This window comes from Purpureocillium lilacinum (assembly GCF_023168085.1).
Source record: "Purpureocillium lilacinum CBS 284.36 DNA, scaffold_8, whole genome shotgun sequence".
In the NCBI taxonomy this organism is placed as follows: Eukaryota; Fungi; Ascomycota; class Sordariomycetes; order Hypocreales; family Ophiocordycipitaceae; genus Purpureocillium; species Purpureocillium lilacinum.
In genome coordinates, this window is record NW_027072118.1 from 2,540,864 (window position 1) to 2,553,694 (window position 12,831).

General features: G+C 56.0%; 3 protein-coding genes across 3 annotated transcripts; all 3 read right to left on the reverse strand.

Annotated features, from left to right (window-relative positions):
* Window positions 1-283: 283 nt before the first annotated feature.
* Window positions 284-2,094, reverse strand: PLICBS_010491 (uncharacterized protein; the record flags this gene model as incomplete). Its single annotated transcript, XM_065601939.1, has 4 exons — window positions 284-808; window positions 858-1,146; window positions 1,213-1,911; window positions 2,090-2,094. 4 exons carry the CDS (start codon window positions 2,092-2,094, stop codon window positions 284-286), a joined length of 1,518 nt encoding a protein of 505 aa, XP_065458011.1.
* A 612-nt stretch (window positions 2,095-2,706) lies between these two features.
* PLICBS_010492 (uncharacterized protein) lies at window positions 2,707-4,461 on the reverse strand (the record flags this gene model as incomplete). The annotated part of the gene is made up of 2 exons (XM_018326382.2): window positions 2,707-4,024; window positions 4,076-4,461. 2 exons carry the CDS (start codon window positions 4,459-4,461, stop codon window positions 2,707-2,709), a joined length of 1,704 nt encoding a protein of 567 aa, XP_018174701.1.
* A 7,004-nt stretch (window positions 4,462-11,465) lies between these two features.
* On the reverse strand, window positions 11,466-12,089 carry PLICBS_010493 (uncharacterized protein; the record flags this gene model as incomplete). The annotated part of the gene is made up of 1 exon (XM_018326381.2): window positions 11,466-12,089. The coding sequence occupies one exon, from the start codon at window positions 12,087-12,089 to the stop codon at window positions 11,466-11,468; it is 624 nt and encodes a 207-aa protein (XP_018174700.1).
* Window positions 12,090-12,831: the final 742 nt, after the last annotated feature.

The following is a 12,831-nucleotide window of genomic DNA, read 5'->3' on the forward strand; positions in this document are numbered from 1 at the left end:
CGCTGGTGTTGCGTCTGCGCTGCTTTAGCCCGGCGCCGATTGTCGGTCGGTCAATTGCCTCCAGCTGCCTGCAGGAATCATCCTTTGGAGCCAAGTGATGACTCCTTCCGGTTACGAGGGTCGGACACTTGTCCGGCTGACCAGAGGTGTTAGCCGATTTCCGGATTGACGGCCGAGAGCACTCCGGTTGTGGTTTTCAAAGTCGGGCGATTTGAAACAGGAATTGAGATTTGTATATTTACTGCTATTTGAATCGTGCCAACAGCAATGGATACTGCTCAGTCTAGTCGAGATGCAGTAATGCTGCAGACGAGTCTGGCACCTGAACCGTCACCACGCCCCGACTTGCCCTGACCACCTCACCCGTGGTAACGTTGTCAAGTCTCACGGGCTTGCCATTATCAAGCTCCGTATTGTAACTCCAGCTATCAAACGTCACGCCCGTGATTGCATCACTGCCATTGGCCATGAGTCGCTGCACGCGCACCGGCGCACCGCGACGCAAGCCCTCGACTGCGAACGAGAAGCTCCGGCTTGGGCGCGGCGCGGGGCTCGGCAGGGGGTCAACTCCCGCGCCGTCCTTGGTGGTATTGTACCCGTGCATGTTGATCACCATGAGCCTCTTGAGCGAGCCCTTGTTGTAGATTGCGTACGCCGCTTCGGCGTCGGACGACATGGGTACAGAGGAAACGCTGATGGAGCCCCTCGTCAGGTCTCCCAGAGCAGCAGCGACGGCAATGCTGCCGTAATACGGTGCCTTGGTACCCTTGGCCGTTTTGTCCGTGTCGATGGGCTGCCAAGCTTGGTACTGTTGAGGGTATTAGCAAGTGTAATCAATGGCTTGCGGATGGACTTACACGGTAGTTTGTTCCTTGATGCATGTGGACTCTCTTGAACCCCGCCGAAGCAGAGTAGAGGTTAAAGTCGACGCCCCAAAGTGTAGCGCCAAACGAATTCGAAAGCCCTGGCTTGCCCTGGTTATAGAGCGAGTTGGTTTCTCCAAAGATGAGCGGCGCATGGTGGTTGTTGACGGACATGATGCGCTTGTATTCGGCGACTTGCTCGTCCACGTCGCGGGTGGTTCGAGTGTGGTTCATCAGGGTCCGCTGCAGGGTCACGCCTGGAGATGTTGCTCCGTCAATGTAGCTAAAAGCATCATCAGATAAAGTCCTGGTAGAAGGCGCCGCGTTCACAACCTGAACCCTGACTTACTTGTGGACAGAGTACCAGCGCACGCTTCCGTGCTTATCGAGCCCCTCCTTCCAAGCCACGGTTGCATTGAGGTTGCTCACTCTGTCATCATACGATGGAGCCATAAAGCTGAGGTAGTCTCCGTGAGCCAGTTCCGGGCAGTGCCTCCTCATCTGCGCACGAATCGCCTCTGATCCGTTGAGCCACTGCTTGGTAAACGCCGTCGCGTCCCAGCTCTTCGGACGGACAGGGCCCTGCGCCGACGTGGCATAGTTGTTGGGCTCATTGCCGTACTCCCACGTATAAAAGTTGTCCCTGCCAATGGCTGCGCATGCCAGAGGGGCCGTGTCGAGGAGAGTGCGCCAACCCTCCGAGCTGTTGCCCCCGAGCCCAAGATTGAAGCCGTGGGAGAAGCGTACGCCGGGCCAGGTGCGGTACGACTCGAAGAACGCGGGGCCGATTTGTATGGTGGTTGGATAGTCGGGCGAGCGACTCGGGTCGACGATGCCGCTGAGGCCGACTTGGAGAGAGGCGTTGTACAGCGCGTAGTCTTGGGTGTTGCCTCCGACGCGAACATAAGGCTTCGTTCCGCTCAGCTTGCCGAGGTTGTTGAGCAGGTTGTAAGAGAACTCATTTGGGTGGCTCTTGTTTCCCGCAAAGTCTGGAAAAGACGAGAATTCGATTGAGAAGCTGACGAAGGAGACATCCGGGGTGCCACTACTGTGAGACGTTGGCTTGACGGTATACAAAGCCGTCGACGGTACAGCCGTCAGAATTGGCGAGAGCAGTAATGAAGATCTCATGGCTCAGCCGTCGCTATTCACTGATTCGCTTGTAAAAATGAGATGATGTGATTTCCCGACCAACTTCTGCATCGTAGTTGAGGACTAGATGGTACGGCATGCTGCATGAAGCGCACTTATACGATGGCTCACTATTACTCAATTGCCGTGGACTTGCGTGGACTTCTAAGCGCTCAAATGGCTGCCAAATCAAACACCCGACGGAATATGTCTACGGGAACAAAGCTGTACTAAGCAACCAGAATGCAGGCAGTCATCATGTTGCATGCGGGATGAACCGGCGGGACAGAGACGTTGTCGATTGCACTGAGGGCCAAAGACGAGAACCCCGCTCGGCAGCTCGTTCCGGGTGTGATGCACTGTTGATGGGATGTGATCGGCAACCAGCGTGCGCCGCCAGTTGCGTCCGATCACTCACGACCTGCCGTCATGGGAAGTATGACAGATCCGCAACGGATGGCCGCTACAACGTTGCAGTCCATTGCCGCTTGTAAAAGCTAGCCCGCGATGCTTTGGCCTCGTACTCTTGATGGTGAATGCAGATTACGGCAATTGCTCCCTATATTAACCCATGCAGTATTCACTATATCTACAAGACCGATTGCCGCGATAGCAATTACCGTCCAACATTGCCATCGGATGATTGCACCCTCGGCCGCTGACTGCCGCAGCTTCGTCCCCTCGCGGCGAACCATTCACGCTCTCCTGCTCGTTACACTGCGTACCCTCCCGACGCATACTGTCGCGGCTCACCCGCAGCCTCAAAAGTACCGTTCGGCAACAGGCGCAGTCCTTGAGCGGTGCTCTGCCCCGGGGCGACCCACGTCACGTTGTGGCCGAGCGACTTCATGTACGCCACGGTCGAATTATCATACGCATACTCGAAAGACACGACGTCAGGACTGAGCTGGTCGTGCAGCCGCGGCTCGGCGAGTGCCTCTGCGATGGTCATGTTCTGGTCCAGCACGTGGTGCACGTTTTGAATCGTCGCAGTCGTGATGCGGCTGCCGCCGGCAGAACCGACCGCGAGATACAGCTTGCCGTTTTTCTCGACAATGATGGGCGAGATGGAGGAGAGCGGCCGCTTGCCGGGGCGCACAAAGTTGGCGGGGCTGGGGATGTATCCGAAACTGTTGCTCACGCCGGGGATGCTAAAGTCGTTCATCTCGTTGTTCATGATGACGCCCGTCTCAGGCACCATGAGCTGCGAGCCGAAAAGCAGGTTGACCGTCGTCGTCATGCTGATGGAAAGCCCGGTCGCGTCAGCCGCCACGATGTGTGACGTGCCAGGTGTTTCGAGAGACTCGAGACCCTTAGGATCATAGTATGACACATTCTGCGTTCGCACGTCGACAATCTTGGAGCGAATGGTGGCGCCCGTCTCGGCGGAGATCATGCTTTTCGTATAGTCGGACATGCCGTCCACGAACGAAGGATCGCCAATCTCCGTGCGCTGGCCGTACGCCCAACGAATAGCCTCGTCGAGCCGATGCGTAGTCAGATTGATCTGCGCCGGGTCTCCGAAGCCATCGTAGCCGCTGACTGTGTTGAGTGCGCTGAGCGCAACGACGCCGCCCGACGGGGCGTTGGTGCTCGTCAGAGTGAACCCGCGATACTTGATGGAAAGCGGTTCGCGATGCGCAACAGTGTAGTTCTTGAGATCCTCCATCGTCATGGTGCCGTTTGCTTTCTGCAGCGCGGCGATGGTGGCCCTCGCGATCGGGCCGGTGTAAAAGGCGTCCGCGCCGTGCTGCGCAATCGTCTCAAGCGTGTCGGCGTAGCGCTTTCGCGTCATGGTCTCGCCGAGCTGGACGAGGTGCCCGTTCGGGGCGAAGTCGATGGCCCAGGTTGGGTCTTCGGTCAAGAACTTGTTGTTTGGCGTCACGCTGTTCATGTACTTGACGAGATCCTGCGTGACGGCGAATCCGTGCCTGGCGAGCTTGATCGACGGGCGAATGACTTCTGCCCACCTGAGCTTGCCGTACTTTTTGTGGACGTACTCGGTGGCCCTGAGCTCTCCGGGGACACCGCTGATTGTGCGCGTTAGCTAGAATCTGTCATGTTGCTTTGACGAAGCGTACCTCGCGAGCCCGCCAAGGATGCTGGCCTGGGTATTGTTCTTGTACATGTCCTCGAACGCAGCGGCGGGCGCGGTCTCGCGAAAGTCGACAAACTCGTACGTGCCGTTGCTGGTCCTGAGCAACATGAAGCCGCCGCCGCCGATCCCGCTGTGGTACATGGCGACAGTGCCGATGCAGAAGACGGTTCCGACCACGGCGTCGACCGCGTTGCCGCCATCCTCGAGCAGCCTGGTTCCAATCCTGCTACAGATTCCGGCCTCTGAAGCTACCGCACCGAGCTTGGGGACTTTTCTGCCTGGATGAACCGGTGTAGAGAGCCCCCCGCACAGCAAGCTGGAAAAGGCCAACAGCAGCGGCGCCGCAGACGCAGCTTGGATCTGAACCATTGCGTAGAGGTTGCCAGCACGTCGCCAGCACAATTGGAACGTGTCCGAGGGGGGTCTCAGAGCTGCTGGGGGAGCAGCCGGCCGTGGTGGGGTGGTCGCTCAATTGATATACGGGAGGGAATGAGCTCGGACTGTTTTACTCTGTCATCTTGCGGAAGCTTGGACAGCTCCGCAGGGAACTGTCCATCGTCGGCTCAATCGACGCCCGCGGCCGTTGCGCAGCTCGACGATGGAAGCTGCCGTGAGCCGTCATCGGCAAGGGCGTCATTGGCGCAGATAGGCAGAGGCGGGGATTCCCTGCATGGTGCCTGCAAGTCCAGCTTCCTGGGTTGGCATAACGTCGTGTGATCGGCGATTCTGTGTCTCGAACGGGCGTTATCACGACTCGCAACCGGCTGTGGAAGCGGGGAGGAACAATGACGAATTCGCAGAGGGCGGATTTGGCAGATCCTATCGGAGCAGCCGATGCTCGGTCAGCTTGCAACACCGCATGCCCATCACATTTGATGTCTTGCTCTCACCTCAACCTGCATTGTGCTTGTACAACGAGGAAAGAGTCCTGGGCTTGGCGGGCTGTCGGTCTGAGCCACGCCCGCCCGTCGTCACTGCAATCTGATCGTGTGACTCGTGTGTGAAATTGGACGAAAACCTGGGCAAAATTGTTGGCAGATTCGGCCTGGCTTGGCTGCTCTCCGCTTTGGGCCGCCGGCACACCGTGCTGTAGGCCCAGACCTGACCGAGACCCTTGGCTTGGAGTCCATTGCCAACATGAAAGATGGCTCGAGGCATGCGCGAACACACAACGCATCAATTACTCGATGCTAGCACCGAGACTTTGCAAGCGTTTACAAATTGATAGCGTACATGTACATGCTTGTAGAGACATCGCAATCCTCATATGAAAGGAGCTGTGCAGTGGGACATGGACTAGATACATGTCGGCGCTGGGAGGATGAGAAAAGACGAGGTGCGGCAGACAACACGCCGGGATGTAGAACTTGCCCACATTTTCTTGAAACCCGGTTTCAGAATTCCGGCACAATCAAGACGAGTTAGTACCCAAAAATAAGCCACGGCGCTTCATGAATGGCCTGCGCAAGAGCCTGACTGCATGTGGTATACACTTGACAGAAACAGCAAGTGTATTGCCTCATATACAAGTCCTCTGGTGCCGACAAGCGCCGGGTGTATCAGGACGCAAATTGCGTGACCACAGTGAAGCGCCAGGCGACGCGTCTGTCGAGAGTTCTGCGAAAGACGCGGATCCAGCGTGCGCATGCCCCCAAGGCACAGTGCATCACCGCGCCCAGTAACGAGTCAAGCCACACCTACAATGGTGCGGCCCAACAATTGGGGTTTTTTATACTCATAGCATCATGGAGTCGAAGGAGTTGCTTATACGCGTTGACGAAGCACGTCGAGCATGGACCCATACGAAAGGACATCGCGTCAAGTTCGTATCTCGTCCGAAACGTGGACGCTGGACGTGCAGCTTGCAAGCTCCTCATTGGGTTGAGTGTATGCGGTGGCTTGCGGAATCAGGTCGAGCCGGATGTTTGCAGAACTAGAACGGGAACGTAGTGATTGAGTCCAATACGAACATTGAGTTTAGACTTACATGTTGTACTGTGCTCGCCCTGTCGGCATCAGGTGAAAGTCGCCTCGCGCAATTCAAGGGCATGATGAGATATTGACCAGATAGCAGCTTCGAGATCGAACTCTAGCAGCGACATGGGCCGTGTGGCATGAAGTTAGAGAGTGTTGGAGACGAAGAAATAAAGTCAGACCGCGTGATGTGCGCATACGCGTCAATATTCTCCGCAAAATTGAATGGTGTTTTGGCGCGATTATTGGACAAGCCAAAAGTCCCAGAAACACGAGAGTAGATGAGACGAACTGCATTTACTGATATCAAATCCGATATTGAACAGATATACAGCTCTCGGTGTCTATGTGAAAAGGTACATCTACTGGAAGCAATCTACAAGACAAGACAGAACCAAAAGAATTCCAAAGATTGTTCCCGAAAGACGAACGCCCAAATAGGAGCGCTACATGAGTTGTGAAACGTATACACGTGGCTCTGTGCTATGTGCCCCGTGGGTTTGTTACGAGACACTTTCCTTTCCCCCTCTGTACGTCGCCAGGCAAGTTGCCACGGCAAGCAGCAGCCTGCACCTCATTCATTGCATCGAAAGCATACCTGCGTCTCGTCGCTGTAGGCTGCTTTCCATGGTCAGCGAAAGGATATTTGACGAGTACTCCGCTGGCGACGTTTGCAGTGATTAACGCGTGAACAAAACGCCGAGTAGAGTGAGTATGACCTTTGTTGAGAGTGTTCTTAACAATCACCAGCCCATCTCAACGATAAGGAGCTTAAACAGGCGCAACCGGCGACTCCAAGCTGTTCATCCCAAGCCAAGTACTGGTAGGCGCAATGCGGGTGGACGTGATAGCTGGCAAGGTAGACAAGACGGTAGGACGAGGCGAAGGGTCCTTTTCCAGCTGACTGGCGAGAGCGCCAGTGAGAAATAACGATAGAGACAGCGAAGTGAAACGCATTTTGTAGACTGAGATAAACAAGGCGAACAATAGATTCTCAATTAGAAGCTTGGGTATTTGCGCATCAATAGGAAGCTCGTGGGAAGTACGAGAGTAATGAGCCCTGGCAATTCTTATACCAGTTCGAAGGGCCACCCGCGGCCCAGATCACAAGATCAGATCAGCTGGGGAATGTATCCGCCTCCAGAGCAAAGCCACACCGCAGATTCTGAGCCGAGAGCAATTGACTTTAGAGCTGGCCTGAAAGCTGCAGCAACCCAACTGTTACAGGAAAGTGCCCAAAAGCCACATGTATCCGCACGAACGCGTCGGACGCGTATCACCCCGCATGTACGACTGCCTCAACATTGGCGAATACAGCAAAGACTATCGACCATCAATGATGTCTTCGAAGCAGAGGGCACTTTTGCAGTGTATACATGTATGCAGTGAGCCTGTTATCATACATGCATCCTGAGAACGGATCATGGAAATACATATCGCGAGGCACCCCGCGACATAAACTTCACTGCTACGTCTAGTGAGATAGCCTGAAACGCAGGGACGCATGAGGACATAGGTCTCCGAAAGCGTCCTCAACACTCAACCAGTTGGTCTTGATGAATGGGTTGGAGCTCGGATATCAACTGGTGCAATCGACTCAACGATGATCTTTTGGTACCACGATTGATCTCGAGTCTCTGCACGTTGCAGGTGAGAACGTGGGGTAGCGGGTAATACTTTGGCTAAGGCGCATGCCAGGAAATCGGGATTTGCATAAAGGGAAAGCGTATAGTCTCAATGTGGGGAGAATTACCCTCTTGGAGCGGACGTGAGTGATTTTCCCTTACTCAATTCGAACATGAATGCCGCCGCAGAAGCGGAGATCGCGGGACCATTGTAGCAAGTTTGAACTTAATGCCCGCGAGAGATTGACCCAGGCATAAGATTTTCAGGACGTATCTTTTCCCCCGCGTCACCCGCGGATGGGAACGCGTCTGGTGGGACTAAGACCTGACATGGGACGCGATCACCCCAATGGTCGATGGTGTATAAGAAGGGGGAAGATGCCCGGCAGTAGATCGCTTTTACTTTCAGATCCAGTTCGCAACAGTGAAGTGCCGTCACAAGTCTATTCATTTGATCGGATATTATCAACTCTTTTTTTCTATACCGCTTGGTGCGTGTTCTGAGACGGGGATGGCTTGGTACCGCCTCCTGGCCACGGCCAGTCTCGCCGCAGGTGTCGCTGGCCTGTCCAATGCGGACAAGGGACATGAAGAAAAATGCCTTTGCCCAGAGACCGCTTACGTTCAGGATGTTGAAGTGCAGTCTTTGACCCCTGTTCTTGTTGCGGGTCTATTCCCACATGAGACCAACATCGTCATTGACGAAGGGATCACGGTGGATGTCACGGAGGTAGCCGCACCGTTTCATACGGTTGTGACAAAGACCAACATCATTACTACCCGGAGGTAGTGCTTCCTTCATCAGACCCTAGGAGTTGCTTGCTAACGTGAGTTCAGGACTGGTGAGCCAACTCACACCGTGCCAGGCGGTACTGGAACCCCGCCTGCCCGGACGTGCAGTTGCCCTCCTCCGGGAACGCCCAGCTCCTCCAGTCACGCCCCGCCAGGGACAACGAGCACCAAGCATTCGTCTCGGCCCAGCCACTCCCCTTCTGTAACGACGACATCGCCCAGCCGGTCTCAGTCGTCTCAGTCGCGCACCAAGCCTGGCACGACAACCTCGTCACCGTCGCACACTCGGAGCTCCACGCATACGAAGCCGCCGCCTGTGCCAACTCAGTCCAGCAGTACTAGGAGCCGCCCGGGAAGCACTCATTCGTCAAGAACTGAATCGTCGCCGTCCCGAAGCTCAACCACGTCAAGTAAGACCAAAACCAAGCCTCCACCTGCCCCCACTCGTTCGAGCAGCACCAAGAGTGGTCCGGGAAGCACTCAGTCGTCAACAACCAAGCCGCATTCTTCGCCAAGTTCACGTACAACGAGCAGAACCCAGACCAACCCTCCGCCTATCCCTACACGTTCAAGTACCACCAGGAGCCACCCTGGAAGCACGAAAACGTCAGTGACTAGGCCATGCTCGTCTCATTCGTCCAGTGACACTCGGACTAACCCGCCGCCCACGCCCACTCATTCCAGCAGTACTAGGAGCCGCTCAGGAAGCACCAGGTCATCGTCCTCCAAGCCGAGCTATACTCCCACTCGTTCTAGCACCGGGAGCCACCCAGGAAGCACCAAATCGGAGACGACCAAACCTCACCCTTCGACGAGCTCGCGTACATTGAGCACAACTCGGACCAGCCTTCCGCCTGCACCCACTCGTTCTAGTAGCACAAGGAGCCGCCCTGGAAGCACTCAGTCATCTTCGAAACCGAGCTACACGACTACCCGTTCTAGCAGGAGCAGCCACCCGGGAAGCACCAGATCGAAGACAACCAAGCCACACCCTTCGACGAGCTTGCCTACGTGGAGCACAACCTGGACTCTGCCTGTTCCCACTCGGTCCAGCAGCACTAAGAGCCATCCAGGAAGCACGGGCCCATCATCCTCGAAACCGACATGGAGTCACACGCCTACCCATTCTAGCAAGACTAGGACCCAGACTCGGCCAACAACTCACAGTAACCCTCCGCCTATGCCGACTCCCTCAAGCAGCACAAAGAGCCATCCGGGAACCACCAGGTCGTCATCTTCGAGACCAAGCCACACGCTCACTCGTTCTAGCGACACCAAGACTTGGACTAGGTCAACTACCCAGACTAGCCTTCCACCTGCGCCCACTCGTTCGAGCAGCACCAAAAGCCACCCAGGGAGTACCAGGTCGTCCTCGAAACCGAGCGGCACGCCCACTCACTCGAGCAAAACTAAAACTTGGACTCGCCCGACGACGACGTCAGGCCATTCGCACACTTCAAAGAGCACCCAGACGCCTACTCACTCGACTAGAACCTGGACTCGCTCGTCCACACCGGGACATTCGCACACTTCGAAAAGGACCCAAACTCCCACTCATTCCACCAACACTAGAACCTGGACGCGATCAATGACAACGCCAGGACATTCGCATACTTCGAGAAGCACACACACAGGCCTGCCACCTGCGCCGACCAAGTCTAGCAAGACTCATAGCCACCCAGGAACCACTCATCCGACAAGCGAGCCGGGATGCACGTGCTCCTCACATTCCAGCGGCGCAACAAGCCACCCAGGCAGCACCCGGTCCTTCACGACCAAGACCGGCTCTGCACCAGCTCCCACACGGACTCATCCCGGAAGCACTCGGTCAACGACCAAGGGTGGCTTCTCTACCGCCATAACTCGGACATGGAGTGCTCCTCAACCCACGGGGAACTGCGCAGCAGCGAAGGGCCTATGCCCTAGCCGGGACCTCCCCCGGGCTTGCCTCGAGTTGGCCCCAGGCCCGGAGTCTGACCCGCCCTATGGTCACGAACTGACTCCTCTGCTCCCCGCGTGTTATCAAGCCCTGGGAACAGCCGCGAGCTTCCCGAGTGTGGCCACGTGCCTCCGCCCAGAGAAAATCACCGACAGCACCGAGGGCAAGGATATCGTCGCGTGCCTGAACAGGACGCTTCCGCAAAGCTGCATCCAGGTGCTTCCCCAAGCTTGCCAGGACCTCAAGGGCGTTGACTTGGGCCTCCATCCCATAGTCGATGCATGTGTCAAGAGCCTCGGAGCATTCGCCAACGACGAAATACTGAAATGCACCCAGAAAGAGGTTGCAAGCGGAGACGCCATTCTCAAGTGCATTTTGCACGCGACTGGCCTGCCAAACCCAGAGGACCCATACTATTGCAAGCCACGGCGAAAGTGCATACAGCGCCTGCCTAGGGCCTGCGACATGAGATACGAAAGGGTCTTTTGGCGTTGGGACGGCGACGTGAAGCCCTGCCTTAATAGGCTTGGCTGGGCTTCATCGCTGGTGAGCCACTGTGTGGCCGGTCGAAAGTCTGGCGACAGGACCGACGGAAAAATTGTGATGCAATGCATCTGGGACACCGTGAAGGATGTGTGCCTGGAAGAGCTCCCGCATTCTTGCCGCGAACTTCCCGGCGTAAAGGCCGCCCAGTACGCGCATGCCGCGAGACAATGCCATTGGGACCTAGGACCATTTGCCTCGTCAGAGGTAACGAGGTGTCTTAATGCCAAGAAGAGGACGGGGCAGGAGGCTGTGGAGTGTATGAACAGGCGAGTATTCCGCTAGGATGCCGACTGGACCCGAGCAAGTAAAGGTACTTGCAGTATCATCATCATCATTACTACTATCACTATCACAGACTGGATCTTTATTTCCATGTACATAGTTTTCATTTGTAAATCATTTTTAATACGGGATCCTCGCTCGTAGTACGGGTGGTGAACATCATGAAGAGTGACAGCGCTGCCGCGTCCCTCCCGAAGCGGTTGGCGAGAACTGTATCAATTGTTGTACAACTTCAATGCCTCTTCCAGGCTGGCGACCCACGCGGTCATGGGCACGACATTGTCGATGATGACTCTATGGGCGTCGGGGTTATAGTCCCAGCACCCGTCCTCCACGACCGTCGTGACGAACCCCAGGTCCGCCGCTTCTCTAGCCGTGCTCACCAGGGCGCCGCTCGTGATGAGGCCGCACATGACAACGCTCTCAACCTTGTACTTGTCGCGAAGCAGCGAGAGGATATCCTTGGACTTCATTGCAGAAACACAACCGGGCCTCTTTGCGACAGTGTGTTCGTTGTCTGCCGCCGTGGCTGGCGGTGTAAGCGCCGGCCACTCCTGGCCTTGCTCGGGACTGCTGGCGAGCATCGGCTTCAGGGCGGACTCCCACCGATCAGTGATCTTGCTGGTCGGAACGGGCTCAGACGCGAAGTCGATGTGGCAGTGGAAAATGGGTGCCGAGGCCTCGCGGGCGGCCTTGAGCAAGGCGCCGGCTGCCTCGACGACCTTGGATTGGACAGCGGGAGGGTTGATCATGTTGACGATGTAGTTTTGGTAGTCGAGGAGGAGGAGCGCCGTCTTGGCCGGCGGGTGGGCAGCCGCCGTGTTTTGCTTGGAAGACATGTTGACTGGAATGATCCAGGAAAAGGAATCCGGGAAACAAGTATGAGAAAGAGCGGTGCGTCTGGTTTAGACAGTCTTCACAGTAGCTTGGCTCACGACAGATTTATATCGTCGCTTCAACACCGTGTAAGGGGAGCATGGTGCCGGACATAAAGGCGCCAGTGGACCCTTCTACAGGGGGTTCACAGGTGTCAACTCCACCTGGAGACGTGGACTTTAGGTGGTGAGGTCGCTGGAGATTGTGATTTAGTGGACTCGGGTTTAAGGAGCCCACGCGCTACTGTCACTCGGTGCCGAATCGGCACCAGCTCAAAGCCGCTTCGTTTGGATGCCGACGACTCGTTGAAGATACGTGAAGAGGGGAATCCGTCTTCATTGTGTGATGATTGCCTCGCCAATCAAAATTTTAAACATAATAAGGTGTCAGGGTATGGCTGCTGGGGGAATGTTGCGCCCCGGGGGGGGGGGGCTGTTTGTCCTGGGACCAGGCCTCTGTTGAAGTAAACCATCATCACTTCATCTAGCTTCGTTATTGAGAGACTGGTCTTAGTAAATATGCCAGAGTCGCTCAGGAGTCACCCTGATGGCACGTACCTACATCTTGTGGGGTTCTATTTTTGTTTGTGTTGTATGTGCATCACCTCTCATGTTAACCATCTCGTGCGCTTACAGTAAATGGCAAGCCGGGCTGGCAAAGAAAGAGCGGAGTGCCACCACCAAGCGGCTCATTCCCCTCACTAAC